The sequence below is a fragment of the Sceloporus occidentalis genome, unplaced genomic scaffold (genome assembly GCF_023333645.1).
Source record: "Sceloporus occidentalis isolate IW3139 unplaced genomic scaffold, rSceOcc1.0.p SCAF_2, whole genome shotgun sequence".
In the NCBI taxonomy this organism is placed as follows: Eukaryota; Metazoa; Chordata; class Lepidosauria; order Squamata; family Phrynosomatidae; genus Sceloporus; species Sceloporus occidentalis.
The window spans coordinates 258,413,225-258,431,485 of NW_028316982.1; the positions used below are offsets into that span (position 1 = coordinate 258,413,225).

At 39.4% G+C, this 18,261-nt stretch overlaps 1 protein-coding gene across 1 annotated transcript in view; it reads right to left on the reverse strand.

Moving 5' to 3' along the window:
• Window positions 1-331: 331 nt before the first annotated feature.
• Window positions 332-18,261, reverse strand: part of DEUP1 (deuterosome assembly protein 1) — a 72,899-nt gene continuing 54,969 nt past the window's right edge. The window contains exons 11-13 of the mRNA XM_089512851.1: window positions 15,948-16,147; window positions 1,502-1,781; window positions 332-719 (exon numbers count right to left, since the gene is read on the reverse strand). Of these exons, the coding sequence (XP_089368977.1) occupies window positions 546-719; window positions 1,502-1,781; window positions 15,948-16,147 (654 nt within the window). The 3' untranslated portion in view covers window positions 332-545. The remainder of the gene's footprint in view (window positions 720-1,501; window positions 1,782-15,947; window positions 16,148-18,261) is intronic.

Consider the following 18,261-nt stretch of genomic DNA (forward strand, 5'->3'; position numbering starts at 1 on the left):
AAACCCACTGCATGTGCAAAACAGGTTGTGTGTGTGTGTGTGGTAATGTACAACGCGCAGAAAACTGAGACCAGAAACGTCCAGCACAAAGCAAGGACTATGGTGCTATTAAAAGCTAATATAGAAATAATTGTTTTCATAGCATTATTGCTACCATTGTAATCACATTAAAGAAATTGGACAAATGCAGTGCTAGAGCACCTTGGTGCGGTAATGTCCTTAGTAATGTCCACTGCTGAAGGTTGTTTTTGTTTGTTTGTGTGAACAGTGTGCATTTTAAAGAAGCATATGATATATGGACATCTGCTATGCATTTAAAGTTTTCAAGTTTTCATATTTAATTTCGAGATTTTTTTAGACCTCTTTAATACACAAAATTCCTAATTTATGTCGAAGTGAATTCCTCTGTCAAACTAGATAGAAAATCTCACATTACAAACACGTCATTGCATAAGGGCAAATCTTTTTTTTCCCCTTTTTTATACAAACAGTAGCTGGTGATTGACGCTGGGACTGTTATTACATTTTAACTTTCTTTTTCAGGCTCATCTGTGTCGGCTTTGCTTGAGACCGGTGTATTTCTTTAGGGTATTCTCTGACTGCCTTTGCAGTTCTTCAATGTGAGAGTTTAAAACCAGTTCAAAGTCTTTAGCTCGTTTGTCTTCCTCTTGTAGGAACTTCTCTGTTGCGGTTGCAGGAAACAGGGTCTCTGGGGAAGACTGAACAACACACAAAGAATCGACACAATTAGGACAGATATAATTAACCAACATTTCTTATTAGTCACTGTACAATATTCTGCTCTTTTACTTATGCCTGCAATCTGTTCTGCTGCATTAGCCACCCAGCTGAAATATATCCCATTGTAGCGCGGCAAGGTCTGTCCTGGTTTATTAATATTACTGCTCTTGACTTTGAAGAAACAAGAGTACAGCAATAATGCTTGGGTGGATCCATAATGTCAGTCTCCTTAATACAGAAAGTGCTGGTACATCAGGGTTTAAAATTACAGAAGCATGGGTTTAAAATTACAGAAGCATGACATAATTTTTAAACTGCCAGATCTCAGAGCCTTATACTGAATCTCTTGTTTTTGTGGGTCATCTCCAGGTGGGAGACAAGGGTAATAATAATAATAAATTTATTTATATACCACCTTTACAAAAAGATCAAAGCGGTTTACAAAATTACATATAAACACATAAAATGCTGAAAATTATCCAGTTTTGGTGGAATCATTTCTGGGCAAGAGGAAAGGGACAACTGCAAATCTCCAGTTCACCTAGCAAAACAGCAGGTTGCGACAATTGGCAAGGCTTAGTAGCTTCAACTGCTACAACTTACAGACTCTGCAGGAGATGACCTATGTCTTTACTTATTTAGCTTCCTTCTTCCTTCTTAGTCATTGCGGTGCCAGGGCTCGCCCTCCACTTTGCTCTCGATCCACCTTCTGGCTAGAAATAAGTATGTTATATTAAATGTTCCCTAGCCCAACCCTTACCATCTGACTTGCTTCTGTAACATAGATATGTTTCAGTAACATATCAGACTTAATTTCTTCAGGAAAGTAGGTGCCGTAGTGTTCTAGATATGCATCTGGTGGTGTTGGAGATCTACCATCTGCAATGGGTTCACGCCCTCCGCTTGGTCTTTGAGGAGGCAAAGTGCAACTGCTCTCACTGTTGAAAATACTGCCTTGGCCATGCCAGGTAGGAATTTGTGTTCTGCAGCGTTCGTAAGTAGCAGACTGTGTTGCCCATTCACTTTCATTCTCCACTGGTCTAAAAGATCAATGAAAAGGTTGATAAGCTGATAGCTACCCATCAGTGCAAGGACATATTGTTAACAAAATAAAGATTCTGTTACAAATTGTCCATTTAACATGGTTTTATAAAACTCTTCATGACACTTCATTTGGGGCTGATGAGAAAATGCAGCTTTGAAAATCAGTTGAGTCCAACTTTCAAATTCACATTATATTCATATCCGAACACAAGATATCAAAGTTCTTTTGAGAAGAACGTTGTCCAAAAAAAATCCAACACGATCACACTTTAATCATACAAACACATGAAGACCAATCCCACAGCATCTGCAATGTTTTAGGTGCAAATTTAATCTGAGACCTTCTGCATGAAAAATGTCTCTACTACCAAGCTAAGCGCTTTCCTTAGATTCCTTCTCTTGAGTCCATTATGTAACCAACCAAAGCACTTGACTAATCTTGGGTCTGAATGCACTTTCACTGAAGAACACTGCGTATCATATAGATTAGTACATAGGGGAGATAATTTAAATAAGATATTTTGACACATTTTTGAAGGGGTGAGTCGAAGTACAGTGGACGGACCCTTGTTATATGCTGCGGTTTGGTTCCAAGATCCCCCGTGGATAACAAAATCAGTGGATGCTCAAGTCCCATTAAATATAATTACATAACAAAATGGTGTCCCTTATAAAAACTGGAAAATCAAGGTCTGATATTTGAAATTTATACTTTTTTTGAACATTTTCAAACCGTGGATGCCTAAATCCATGTATAAAAACTCCGTGTATAAGAAGGGCCAACTGTATCTCACTATGAGTACATCTACACTGGCCACTATAAAGCATCATGCCCCTGACCAACCATGGTAGCAATCACATGCATGGGTCAAATCCAGTATAACATTGTGTCTTTGTGTGCACAGGCCAGCTGGGCTGACACCCTATTGGACCTGTGAACCTGTCCTGTTTTTGGAGTGGCTGTTGCTGCTTCCTTTCTTATTGGTAGGAGCTCCATATAAAGCCTACCCAGTGTGCTTTTGCTGAGGACAGAACAGGCACATGGACATGTGATCAACAAGGAATCTGGGTAGCTGTTTCTGTCCTGTTCTGTGCAGAAGCATGGTGCACCAGGCCAGCTTTATACGGAGCTCCTACCCACAAAGCAGCAGCAGTGGCAGTCCTAAATAAATAAATAAACAAACAAATAAATAAATAAATAAATAGGCCATCCACATTCTCTGCACTACTCAGTGATGGTGTGGCTCATCATGAGGAAAGACTTACAGAGCTGGGGATGTTTAGCCTGGAGAAGAGACAGTTAAGGGGTGATATAGCCCTGTTTAAATATTCGAAAGGATGTCACATTGTGAGCACCGACAGGCCTATCCCCTCTCCCAAAAGCTACCCACACTTACTTTCTTTTAAAAATGTATCATCACATCTTGTGTCACTGAAATCCATCAATAAACTTTTGTTAGATATTAAGAAGCATTTTGCCTTGCCTGTCCTGAAAATGTTGTTAACTAATTTCATTGTGTAAGAAGAAGCTTTCTGAAAAGCCAGCTGCAATCTTATGCTGGGTTTTTCTTGTTGGGTATATGTTTAAAATTCTAAGCAGCCACAATCTGGATCAAACACAGGTAAAGGTACTTGTGTTCATTTGGTTTTGCTTTCCATTGGGCAAACATTACCAAAAGAAGCATGAACATAAATAGCACAAACACATTAGCATGGCATCTGGATATTGCCAATTACAACCCCCTTTACAAAAGCCCACCACATGTTCTCTATTTTTACTATCCAAAAGATATCCTTTTTGCCCTTCTATTTCTTGGCATAATTGCCATGGAAACAGAAAGCAAATTAAAATAGAAAAAGGATGGTTTACATTCACAATAAAATAAAATATGCCCTAGAGTCAAAAATACGCTAGCAGCAATTGCTTGGTTTTGGTTCGTTTGTTTCTGCTTGATGTTTGGTAATATAACCGTATCTTGTCGTAAAACGGTTGGTGCCTTCCACAATTCATGAAGTCAAAAGACAGCATTGTCACAATCAACTTGATTCCTAGCATTCCTGGTATGTGTCTAAAACTGTACATGAGGCACATGTTTGTTGTCATGTTCAGACATCATAATTTGTAGCAGAGCTCAGAAGAAGCAAAGTGCAAGTAAAAGTTATCTCTAACAAGCTACTTTGAGAGGAAATAAGGTCATGACAAAGTTACATTTTAAAAGCAATGTCACAAATAGGAGGAACGTAAAAAAATTATTTGTGGTTGCAACAAATAACATTTACTAGTTTTCTTTTGGTTTTGTTTTAAGGACATTTTGAGAAACATGTCGAGTGGAAGTGTTCCCCTTTATGCCGTTCTTATCAGTTTCATTCCCCCCTCCTTAAGGTGATGAAAAAGTAATGAAAAATCAAGAAACAAGCAAGGGACAATATAAGGAGATACAGTCATCCATTCATATCTATGGGTTCTTTATCCATGGGTTCAACTATCCATGACTTGAAAATATTCCATGAATATACAAATCCCCAAAAGCAAACATAGATTTTGCTGTTTGATATAAGAGACACCATTTTACTATGCCATTGAATATAATGGGACTTGAGCATCCATGTATTTTGGTTTCCACAGGGGGACCTAGAACTAAACCCCAGCACATGCCAAGTGGATACCCACTGTACTATTTTTCCTGTAGTCTTCAACAATAATGGGTTGTATTCCGTATCAACAAGTAGCTAAGGAGGAGATCCATTCTGTAGCACAGATGGTCGCTGTTTCCAACAGATTGTGGAGGGAGACTTGGGCCCACCTACCCACACAATCCAGTGGAAACACCAATCCCCTGTTCTCCCATTGCCAGCAAAATGGATCTCCTCCTTCCCATGCAGCTAATGCCCATAAAGTGGACTGGGGGGAAAAGTTACAATCATGGCAACAGTGTCACAATCATGACTAAGTTGCAATCCTAAATATGGAACAGTTGAGTTAATCTAGGTAACTGTTCTGTATTCATGACTGCTAGTTAGTCACAATTGTAGTACTATTGCCACAATTGTAGTACTATTGCCACAATTCTTCTCCCAGCTCACTTTAGTGGGCATCAACTGCACAAGGAGAAGAAGGTCCATTCTGCCAATGAGCATGGGGAGGTCAGGCCAGGGGGAGGTTACTTTGTTAAGTGTACTCAGCAAAATAGCTCATACAGAATACTGGCCATTAGAGTTTGTAATAGGTTTGCCTTAGAGTCACCATAAGTTGGAAAGGACTTGAAGACGCACAACAACAACAACAAATAAGTTTTGTACATAATACAAGTGGCTAGTGAGTGGCCCTGCCTCCATGTTCCAAGAGCCATTGCTGTGTCCTATGAGGGAAGGAAGAGCAGGCAACATTGGCTGGACTTAATCCCCTCCTGAGACTGCCATCTCCTTTTCCTTGTGTGTCCTGTTTTGTTTAGATTGTAATCCTGAGGGCAGGGAACTGTCCAATTGATTATTTGCAAGCTGTCCAGGGAGCTTTATTGGATGAAAGATGGGGCATAAATGCTCTAAATAAATAAATAAATAAAGGATTACTTTATAAAAAGTAACTTCCCAATCTCTGATTTGTGGATGATCTGTTCTTGAATCACATGTTTCTTTCATAGAAATTCAGATTTGTATTTACCCAATGCAAATATCAAGTCCAAAATACGTTCCATCAACAGCTCCAGTTATGATGCCATGTTCACATTACAGCATGCTCAAGTCAGCTCTTGAAGCTTAAGATAGCTCAGTGCATAAAACAGAGCCCATGGAGAAGCAAAGGGGCTGGCAGTTTCAATACACAGATCTATTCTGACAATCAGTCAAAATATTTACTTCCCCTGGAGGAGAGAGGAAGGCGGTGACCCTTAATTTATAATTTTATAATTTATTTTATAAATGCATCCATTTATTTTATAATTTATTACTTTATATTTATAAATATAATCATTTTATAATTTAATTTAAATAAATAAGAATAAAATAGCTTCTCTCCCCCTAACCATCAATATAGTTTGGTGTATGTTGTTTTAGGTACCAGCAGTTCTACTGTGGCACACATGTGGGAAGTTCAAGCAAAGTGAAAGGAACTCTGGTATGATTTGCTGGGTTTTGGCATGTATTTGGAAGGTTAAGTAATAACTTGATTCTGCTGACTGATAACCTAAATGCATAATAGGAACTGACAAATCAATCAGTGGGTAGAGAAGATGCTGTGTGATGAAGGAATAAGGACCAGGAATGTAAGCTGCTTTGGAGAGTCAGACAACAGTCAGAAGAGCTGCATAGGAGAAAGGCACAAGAGACTTCTTTGGGGCAACTGCATAAATCAGTAAAACTTTGGCAATCAATTAACTGCCAGGGGAAAAAAATCAGTACTCTTTGAAAGCTTTTATGGGTTAAAAACCCTCAACTGAGCTCCTCACTCTGGTGGATCATAACACCCATAGCTTGTCTGGATAAACACTCTTGACACTCTTCTTTTTAGATTCATCCTTCATAGCCTCAGAGTCAGTTCCCATGCCCTTCCCTGCTATACACTCTTTCATTGGCCCAAATTGTGAGGTTGTGTTAGTATTTCAGTCCTTACTCTCCATGGTGCTATGTCTGTGAAACTGTGAACATTATGGAATGTTTTGTTTTGTTTTTGGGGGGGGGGGCATTATAACTCTCTAAGGATGCATCTACACTGTATAAATAAATGCAGTCTGATGTCACTTTAAGTACTGTACTGTAGCACCATCAGTGGCACCATCCTATGGAATCCTGGGATTTGTAGTTTTACTTTGGTCTTTAAGGAGCCCTGGTGGCGCAGTGGTTAAATGCCTGTACTGCAGCCACTCACTCAAAATCACAAGGTTGCGAGTTCAAGACCAGCAAAAGGGCTCAAGCTTGACTCAGGCTTGCATCCTTCCGAGGTTGCTAAAATGAGTACCCAGATTGTCGGGAGCAATTAGCTTACAGTTGTAAACCGCTTAGGCGGTAAGAAACGGTATATAAATGAAGCTTGTTTTTTAGCCTACTGGTGCCTCACAAAACTACAAATTCTGTAGGATGGAACCATGGCAGTTAAAGTGGTATCAAACTGCATTATGTATGTATGTATGTATGTATGTGTATTTTACATTACATTACATATAAATATATGCTAGGAAGCATTGGTAGCTGGTTTGTAAATCCTAGCAGCTTGAGATGGGGGCATTTTCATATAGAGAAACAGCAACAAAGGGGAAAAAGTGTTTCCCCCCTTCAATTACAGCTTCTCCCTAGTAGCTAACTCTATTGGCTGATGGAGTTCCAGTTAGAGCACTGCAAGACTGTGGCGTCAATGCCTTAGCACTGTGAATCCTCTATGAGTTTTATTACAAATTTTAAGGGAGCAATGCAATGTGCCAAATCTATTTTAGGGATAGGATTCAGCATCTTGAGTAGCTCATTTAAGGTCTGGAATAAGCCCAGAAGAGATTCTTCACACTGACATCGAAGCCACTGACTGTGAAAGAATGAAAGTAAATAATTCTGGGGTCCTTGGACTTATAATTATGAGTGACAAGATTTTGGAAAAGCTACTTTTTTGGACTGTAGTGGCCATGATGACAGGGGATTTTGTGAGTTGTAGTTGAAAAAAGTTGTTTCCACATGCTGGTTTTAACTGCATGCTGACTAGATGGTATTTCAGAGAAAAGAACTCACAAAACCACCTCTGAGTATTCCTTGCCTAAGAAAACCCTATGAAATTCATGGGGTTGCCATAAGTCAACAGGCGACTTGAAGGCACATAAGGACACACATGCACACCCTTACAAAAAATGAATATGATTTTAGGCCAAATGTCACAAAAATATCAGTAATGTGTTATTAGCCTAATGGTTTCTCCCTCTCTTTTTTTTAAAGACACAATGAAGAAGGAGAAATTAGGTTTTTATATTTAGTCTCTTACAACATCCTACCCCCCCTCTGAATTTCTCTCATGTCACCAAATCTGCCATTTGCTCCACTATGGAAAATGTACACTATTTATTGCCTTCAGTAGGTTTGCCAGCTCAGTGGTATCCCATTCTCTCAGGCTGCAGGGCAAAACCCTGAGATTTGGGGTACGGTGGGGAAGATGTTATGGGAGCAGATCAGCCAAAGGGTAGAACTGCTTTTGGATAAAGCTATTTGTAGAAACTGACACGAAAGCAATCTAGGTAAATGGGTCTGGATTGGATAAAACCCAGTACACCAGGCCATATGGCAGCCCAAAGCCAAAGGGAAAATGCAATTGGCAGCTAAAAAAAATGCATAGTAGTAGCAGTTGGTACCATTCCCTCTATGTCTTGTAGATTTCCCAAGCCCTGTTCAACTTTTTGGACTTGTGTGGAAGGTTCACTGCCAGCCCCCAGAGCATCTGTTATCAGGCCCTGTATCACTGCTGCCACAACTGATAACTCTGGAGTGTCCATGAGATGTGATGCCATCCCCAACATGCTCCTTGATGGGCCTGCATTTGTGCCTCCACCAATTCTCTTCCCAATCACTCCCTTGCACCTGGGTTTTTGATCCACTGACACTGCACACATTCAATGCCCATAAAAATGCTGGCATGCTAAGCTAGGCAGTCTTGATCTTAGCTAAGATCCACGAGTCAATTTTTCTTCTCTTCCAATGCTGCTCACATTGAGATTTGTCTTTCTGCCTGGAGACCCTGAAAACCACAGCCATTCCCTGGGTTTTCATCTGGCACCCTGAGAGCTAGCCTACTGACCCCATTCCCACTCGCCCATTTGCCCTGGATAGAACTGGCCAGATCCGGGTCCCCCATATCGAATCTGCTTGGAAAGAAGTGCCCACTATCTTTTACCTCGATCGGGGCACTTTGCCCCTCTGAAGTTCACATTTGCAGTACCGCTTTAAAATGGAGCCTCCTTTGTTGTCAATCAAATTCACTTCCGCTTTCGTCAAAGTTGACATATCCTACAACCATTGGCCAACTGAATGGTGCTTCTCCCCCTCCTTTAAAAAAAAACTGGCAGCAATGTGCGCATATTCTGTCAGCTTGTCAAATTTAAAAACCTCCAGGTGTGTGTGTGTGTTGTGTATTTGGGTCATTACAGATGATGGCAACCCTAAAACAACCCCATCCTGGGGTTTTCTTGGCAAGATTGGTTCAGAGGAGATTTGCCATTGCCTTTCGCCTGAGGCTGAGAGAGTGTGACTCCCCCAAAGTCATGGGTTTCCGCAGCCCTCTTTGGAACCTCTTCCCTTCCAGCCCAAAGCATTCACATAATCTGTCACAATAATAACATCACCACCACCAACAACAAATGTCGCTTGCAGGGGAGGCCACCTGAATGCCATCTCTGCATCCTCTTTCTTTGCTTTCCCTCTGATTGCCACCCCAAAATGCCATCTATTCTTCCCTCTTCTTTGGATCTCCTTGCTCTGCCTCCGTTTTCAACCCCAAAATGCCATCTATTCTTCCCTCCTCTTTGGATCTCCTTGCTCTGCCTCCATTTTCCACCCCAAAATGCCATCTATCCTCACCTCAGAATGCCATCTCTGCATCCTCTTGCTTTGCGACCCCAGAATGCCTTACATACACATATACATATGTAGCAAAAGCAGTCACACATTGTATCAATTTGCCAAATTTAAAAGGAAACACATACACATATTCTGTCACACACACAAATAAAATAATTTTTAAAAAAGCCACTTGCAAAGTGAGGTGCTGTGCCGGCAGCAAGCAAATGAAAGGGAAATGTAGCACAAACAGACACATTCTATCAATATGTATCAACCTGTAGAACTATTTGCATAGTCTGTAAAAAATAACATTACAAAAAGAGAGAGAGAGAGAGAGAGAGAGAAAGCTGCCTGTGAGAGGGGAGGCATGTTCCGCCCTCTGCCCTCGCTCTGCCCTCATTCCTCCCCTGAACTTGAGCCGATCATGACCGGGGCCAAGTTCACATTTGCCAGCACCCAGCTTTTCTCAAAAGATACAGGAAAAACTCCACTTTCAAAAGACCCGCGCCAAGGGGGATTTGCCCCTGAACAGGTGTGCAAGCCTCAAATTTGAGTGTAAAAGAACCGGTGCCAGTATGAACTTCCCGCTTTTAATCTGGTTTCTGAACCAGGGTAAAAGGTAGTCTGAATGGCCCTAGAGAGTCTCTGTTTGATTATGGGTTACATCAAGAAGGAATGGTTAAATACCCAATGCTGCTGTTGTCAATTTCAGGTCCCCCGTGGCTGCTTTTAAGTGAACAGCAACTTGTAAAAATGAGTGCAGCATTGGTGGGGGAAAACTGAATTATCTTTTAATCTAATCATCACCATAATCACGTGTTATCAGGTTTACGTTGACCAAGAAGGGAAGCTTACGTGATGGAAAATAATAAGTTGGAAATCTTTGGAATACTTCCAACAAACAGCTTCCCAGAACTGTCTCGATGTGTCAATGCATGAGTTCTTTATGCTACCATTTAAAATATTTCATTCTGGCTGCTGGTTCTCTGCCATTTTACGAAATGGCTGAAGGTTATTTTTAAACAATGGATGTCAGTTTTCATACCGAGGCAATCCTGTATATGACTGTCTGTAAAAGAATGGGATGCAGTGTTATAGTTACAATTATTTCCATCTTTTTATTCCTTCTATATTTTCTACTATTCTGTTCCTTCACACTTCAGTTTAGTGTGCTATTAATTCATTCCCATCTGCAATGCTGAAATTTTTCATATCAAGTCAGAAAAGGACAGGAAAAAAAAAAAAAAAAAAGGGGGGGGGGAAAGCAGTGGAACACTTTTAATGAAACTTCTCAAAATTGCAGCTGGCAGGAGAGAAAGATGAGATGCAAGGTGTAGTTCAAACTCCTTATTAAAATAACCACCTGCTGAGCAGCTCATATTGCTCACTTGTTTCTTTGGCTACCATTTGCTTTTTTATTAGGTTTTATTAAGATATTCTGATGGCTTATAAAATTAACAGTAAGAACAGAACCAAAATGACACATTAAAAAAGTTTTAAATTGTGATTTTGTGGGAATAAAAGGACATGACAATCATTAATTGAATTAAGAGGAACATCTTTCTAAGATTTAGAAAGATGTAAGACAATCAGAGTGAGCATTAAAGACCCTTTTTGGAACACCATACACATCTTTGGATTCAAGATCTATTTATGGTAACCCTTAGAATAATTGATATATGAGAATGCAACTAGTGATGTGTGGAACATTTTGTGTACACACATAGATAAATATGCTATTCAGACTACTATGTCTTTAGTTTGGAATCCTGAACTGGATAAACAACTGTTTCTCTTAACTTTAAAAAGGGTTAAAACTATATAATAATGTGATTGTATGGGGCCAGGGGAAACAATTATATTGTTCCAAGTTCCAAGACTCTGTAACCTTGCAGTTTGTTGTTGTTGTTGTCTGCCTTCATGTTGTTTCCAATTTATGGCAACCCTAACCTATCATGGGCTTTTTTTTTTGGTGAGATTTATTCAGAGAGGAGTTGCTTTTTGAGAGAGGGCAACTTGTCCAAAGTCACCCAGTAGGTTTCCATGGCCAAGCAGGGATTCAAACCCTGGTCTCCAGAGTCATAGCTACTCCACACATAGGTGTACTGTCTGAATTGGTGCACATTTTTGCACATTCATTTTGTTGGTTAATTGTTTTCACTTTCCTGTGCAAATTCACATGCATTCACCCTCATTCTGTTGAAAATCTACTGCCATCTACCACAGATGAGATAATGCACACTTCTCCAGATTTCAGCAAATATGACCATAAAATTATACAGCCTTTTCCCACAAAAACTAAGAGTTTTTTCAAGGGAGCTCCCTACAAAAATCCAAAACACCTGTGGACTGTGTATGGCCGGATCACCTTCTATTAAACTAGAATGAGGAATATTTTAAATGTGTAGACTAGACCATAGTCAAACACTCAAACCGCTACACCATGCTGGCTCTCTAGCTTGCAATGGCCAGGTTAAAAGGAGGGAAAGAACACCTTTGCCTTTTCCATCTTTTCTGTTTTGTTGTTGTTGGACCTTTAGAAACTGTTTTCCCATTGTCTTAGTGAGAGGGAAACTGAGAATGTAAGCTCCACAGCTGATGTAGTTTCTGTCACATTCTTGTAGGGTGCTCAGAGAACAATGGGATTTGGGATCTAAAATATCTGACCTCCTTCAGCAGACATGCTGATGAAGGGCTCCAAAACTGTCTAATAGTCCTCAGACTACAGGATTGCACCATAATGATATGATTTCATAGATGCTATAAAGCTACATATCAGTCCCTCTTTCTTACAAAGCTCTTCTTAATGAGTCATTGTGAACCTGTACGTTATTAAAATTAAGAAATCCACAGCCAAAAAGATAACTCAATCAGTAGCAACCTCCCTTACCTCATTCTTAACAAAGGAGAATTTAAGGAAAAGGAAGGAAGAAAGGTAGAGAGTTCATTAATACAGCCAGTGGTGGGCCCCAAACTACCTAAGCCAACTGAGAATGACTGACCTGTTTGATAAGGAGCAACTACCCACATTTTATTAATAAGATTATGGTTCCAATGCATATAGAACTGGTAGCTACCCCAAACAGTTATGCACACTTCTTCAATGTTCGAATAAACAAGAACTATTGTGAAAAGGTGAGAAGATGGTGACATTTTTTTATTTTAAAAATGTCAGCATCAGTAAGGTTTGCACATGTTTTCAGCCCTAAATTCAAGCACCCCTTGAAATTAAGCTGCAAAACACTTCTTCTCTTGCAAAACTTCTAAGACTACAGGGCTTAGGCTTGCTGTGCCATCTGTACCGAAGACTAGCCCATGGCAGAAGTAAGGCAAAATTATTATTATTATTTAGAAGAAATCCTAGAAGAATGCCTAAAAGCAAGAAATGGCAGATGTTTGAGCACACAAAGGCATTTTCTTTTCCTGAAAATAAAACACCTGTCCAACGTATTTCATGATGAAATAACTTCATGAGTCTCATAGCTTGACTTATACACATATATGGCATTTCCCCAAAACATCATTATGTATAAGCCTGCAAGAAAAGATTCCACCTAAACATTAGGAAGAACTTGACCATAAGAACTGCTTGACACTGGAATATACTGCCTTGAAAGATGGTCGAGTCTCCTTCTTTGGAGCTCTTTAAACAGAGGTTTGTTTGTTTGATTAATTTGTATCCTGTTTCTCTATTGGAAAACTCTATATAGAGTCAAGGCATCTTAGAATAAACCATTTAAAACAAAGCATAATTACAAAATCTATTTCTGCAGATGTTAAAAGTGAATTAAACCAAAGTTCTATTTAAAACACACACATTTAATTTTTTTAATAAAGTATGTTTAAAATATAATAAAATAGAAACACAACGTTCCTCCCTCAATAAAATCTGCTTCTGCTGCATATTCAAAACCAAGTAAATAAATAAACAAATATCTTAACTTGCTGGCATCATGGAAAGGGCCAAATGCACCTCTTATGCTGTCTGTCTCCCATGTCCTCACCAAACATGCCTGTGATGGTGGTGGGACTTACAGAAAGCCCTCCACTGCAGACCTTAAAGCTTATATAGGGAGTTATAAGTGGCATCCGCACTGCAGAAATAATCCAGTTTGACACCACTATGACTGCAATGGCTCAATGCTATGAATTCTACGAACTGTAGTTTATTGTGGCACCAGGGCCCTCTGATAGAGAAAGTTAAATGTCTCATATAACTACAGTTCCCAGAATTCCATAGCACTGAGCCATAGCAGTTAAAGTGGTGTTAAACTGGATTATTTCTGCAGTGACACCCCCATAGTCTTTCACAGATAATCTGAACCTAAGTCATGCAGGCTGGATAGCTATCTTTCTGGAATGCTTTAGTTGTATATTGCTGCATGGCAGGGGGTTGGATTAGGAGGTTCTTGTGGTATCTTCCAATCTTAAGATTCTATAATTTAGAACTTGAAGGTATGCTTCCACTTCCATTATTAAACAGGATCCTATATAGATAGTCTATTATGTATCCAGCTCTGAGCCAGTTGTGAAAATGATAATAGCACAACTGTAGTGGAATTCCCTGTTTCACACATATTTCCACCTTTTATACTTTGGAAGAAGCCCATGTATGAAAAGCAGAAACAGAGCCATATTTTCTCCTCGGCAGAGGTCTACAGCTGAGCAATCCTATCAAAAATGCATTTTCTTTAAGGCCGTGAAACCCATTATGCTCAAGTTCTAATTGTTTCTTGGCTATTATGGAATGGCCTGCTCTCTTGATTAACAAATGAAGAATAGCAGTGTGCTCAGCTCCATTGGTTTGCCTCCTGCTATAATTGAAATAATTGCAGTTGTATTGTTAGAGAGCCTCCAATAAACTACAGTGACCTAAAGTGTCATTACAGAAGAGCAACATGGGATCAAGCTCAGTTTCAATATGGTGCCATCTGCAGAGCTATTGGGGATAAAGAAGGGTTTGGAAACAGTGACACAAGACTGGATGTTCCTGAAGAATGATTTTAATACCTGCTTGTCATAGCACAGGCATTTTTGTAAATAGCAGAAGACTCCATAATTTTAAAAATACCACTCTTGATTATGAAATTCTTTATTTATCTGAATGTCATTCTCCTAGTAGTGAATTCAGTTATCTGATTGTCTATGAGTTTGGAAGTGAGATGTAACCACTACAAAATAATTTAAAGAACAGATTTATAGAACTGGAAGGATGCAAATTTGAAAAGAAGCTTAAATGTCACGGGAGCCCCAAATGGTAGGAAAAGCATGAATTAGCTTTCAGGAGCACACAGAATTATAGCAGAGGAGGTTACAAAGGTTTCCAGGAACAAGATGTCAGGCAGGTTGTGTAAGACCCGACTACATTTTATGTTAAACATGTTGCTTGGAACAATGTGACACCCCCCCCATCCCAAAATTAGAGGTAGAGAGGAACTGCTGGACCTCTTACCCTTTCCCGCCACCACTCCCTTCTCCTTCTGTGTCATGTCTTTTTAGATTGTAAGCCCGAGGGCAGGGAACCGTCTAACTAAAAGATTGCATGTACAGCGCTGTGTAAATTTACAGAGCTTCATAAATAAAGGTTAATAATAATAATAATAATAATAATAATAATAACTGCAGCACAAAAGGAGAGAGGTTTATGTCTTCCTTTCTTTACTGTGATTCAAAGGAATTTTTTGTTTTTTGGCTGGGTAAATGGGACTGCAGGCCACGAAGACTCTTCAGATAGGCAAAAGGTAGTAGACTCAAAATGCATGCTAGTAACTAGAATTCATTAGCAAGTGATGTGGCAATAATCCTAAGATTATATGATTTTCAAAAAAAGAAAAAGAAAATTCAATAGTCATGGGGAATAGGTTCATTAGCAGCTGTAAGCTATGGTATCTAAAGATCCAGTTTGACTGGAGAGAAGGGAAGCGGGGCGATGTTAATGACTTTACTGAGAGACCAACTGCCTCTGGCTCTTCTTTCAGCAGCTGCCCCATCAGGCTTCCTGAATTGTTTCCATCTTTGCTAGTCATGACAAGAACAGTAACTTCAAGAACTGGGGCCAGAGGTTGCCTTTCTCCCTCTTTATCCTTTTTTTCTTTAGGGTTACAGTTTTTAGTTTCCAAGTGTATTTTAGTTAAAGAGTGGGGGAAAGTTGTTTGTTTGTTTTTTTAAAAGTAAATCCTCCACATATTCAGAGGTAGTGCAATTTATGAATACCAGATGTTGGGATCAGAGAACACTGAAGGGCAGTTGTGTTTAGGCCTTGTTTGTGCTGAGCTTGAAAAAAGGTGTGTGTGTGTGTGTGTGTTTTAAAAAAGACAATAATGCCAGTACCCCATTCCGCATGTCCTTGTTAACACTGAGATTCTGGGAGCTGTAGTCCAAAAGGTAAAGTTTCAAAACTCTGTGTTTGTGACCTTCCTGATAGTATTTGGTTGGCCTTGGAAATATTTGGTTGGGTTTAAATGGAAGCAGAATTTTGGACCAGGTTGACTGCTTGGCTATATCTAAGAAGGTAATACCTATGTTAACCACAGAATTAATCTCTAGTACTCCCCATTAAGGCATTAGGGGTAGGGTGGGGGGTAGGGAGGCCAAAAAGACATCAAATAGGCCTTTGTACATAGTCATGTACCTACTTCTCTTTCTTCTCTTGCATTTTTATTGACGTCTGGTTGACATGATTTATTCCAAAATATGGAAGGGGCTTCACCAGCAAAGATATATCTGTGTCCTTTGGCAAGTTAACAAATTCTCTGCAAAACTTTTTATTCTCATGTGCCCACATATAAGAGGAATCCCAATAGGTCTTGGGTTCTTTCTTAGCCAAATCGATCATCTGTTGAAGAAAATTTAAGGGAGGAAAATCAGTGTATTTACAACTTGATCATAATTGAATTAATACAATTCTACAAAGAAATGGGCACAGAGCTACATTTTTGCTATTTATTTGCCATTTGTAACCATACAGCATTTATAGTAAATGATAATGCCAGTGGAATTGCCTATGGAAACAGCAAACACAACAAATGTGCAAAGAGGATAATAGCCTATATAACACAGAAACATATTACTGTTGTTCAATGGACCCTGCATTCAAGGCAGTAACCATGCTTTTTTTTAAACAAAAAATCATTCAGCATGTTTGAATGACTTGTCTTAGAAGTCTTTAAAAGGCAAAAAAGATCCTGAGCTGCCAGAATTGTAAATATTTTCATTATAGTGCTCCCTCAGGTCATGTTTTCACAAAAGAAAAACACAGAAAAATGCTGGTCATTACTACATGATTCTTTCAAAATCTATGCATGTGCAAAATCACAATGTCCTAGTAGTGGTGAGAAGGAAAATGAAGCATTTTAAAACCTTATTGGTTTAAAAACCCTTTTACAGTGCTCATTAAAAAGAACAGCCAATGCTAAGTCAAACATTTTAAGAGGCTGCTGGTAAGCAAATAGGGAACTCATTTCAGTCAGAATGAGATTCCATTGCTTTAAATGGGGCAGATTTAAGTACAGCGGACCCTCGGTGGATGCTCAAGTCCTATTAAATATAATGACATAGCAAAATGGTGTCGATTATAAAAAATGGAAAATCAAGGTTTGATATTTGAAATTTATACTTTTTTGGAACATTTTCAAACCGTGGATGCTTGAATCCATGTATAAGAAGGACCGACTGTACTGTATATATTCTTGTATAATAAATCTAAACATTTTAGTCAAAAATTGACCTAAAAAACCTAAGTCGACTTACACACAGATGAATACACAGGTCAATGGTTAACTCTTATTTTAAAAAGGAACCATCCCATGGTGAAAGGCAAGAGTGTAATCTGTCCTGGAAGCACTGACCCCTCTCTATTCTCTCATCCATCCAGCCTTTATATGATCATAAATCCAGCTGGAATTTTGTAAGGTTTTTGGCATTATTTTCCTTTGCCTCATCCTTTAGATGCTTTGTTACATGTCCCTAAATTTTACCTTTGCCTCATCCACAGGTCATGCCAAAATCTATAATTTTGGCCCCCAAACCTGTCCTCGACCAATACATGAGGTTGACTTATAGTCAATTATGTATGATATATCCCTCTTGTCTCCTCTGAAACCAGCATGTTTAAAAATGCTTCCTTTTGGCTGGGGAAGCAGAAACTGGGAAGTACCCAGTGAAATCTGCACAAGAAGACACTCAAAATATTGTTGTATTGGTAAAACAGCCCAGTGTGTTTTGATATGTGTATACAGTTATCCAGTAGATAGTTTGAGAATTATTTATTCAGAAGTTAGATTCTCAATAGTCCTGTTAAAGGCTTTAAGAATATACAGTCAGCCCTCCTCATAGGCGGGCTTGTCTTCTGTGGCTTTGAGCTTAAGTGGAAAGCAAGCCCCAACAGAAATAATGGAGCACGCACTCCATTATTTTCTATGGAGCTTGAGCATCTCAACTGCCACTGCCTTGGTCATTGAAGGAGAAGAAGAAGTAAGCACAGCTCCATCTCAACTGCCACTTGGAAAACCCTTGGAACTGTTGTTCTGAGTGGGAGAGATGGCAAGGATCTCCATTACTAAATTCTGAATACCTTTGATGAATGACAGTTCAGGCCTCTTGTGGGGTGTGTGTGAAAGGAGATGTGTTGCTAATATTATTTTTCATGTTGTTGTTGCTGTGTGCCTTCAAGTCATTTCTGACTTACGGCAACTTACCAGGCTTTCTTGGCAAGATTTGTTCAGAGCTGTTTTTGCCAGTGCCTCCATCTGAGGCTGAGAGAGTGTGATTTTCCCAAGGCCACTCAGTGGTTTCATGGCCACATGGGGATTTGAACCCTGGCTTCCAGAGTCTTAGTTCACTGCTCAAGCCACTACATTACACTGGCTCTCAGAGGAAAAGTATAAAAGCATTGTACAGATTTATGTACCGAATATATAATGTGATCAATTTCTCAAGATTTGGTAAGAG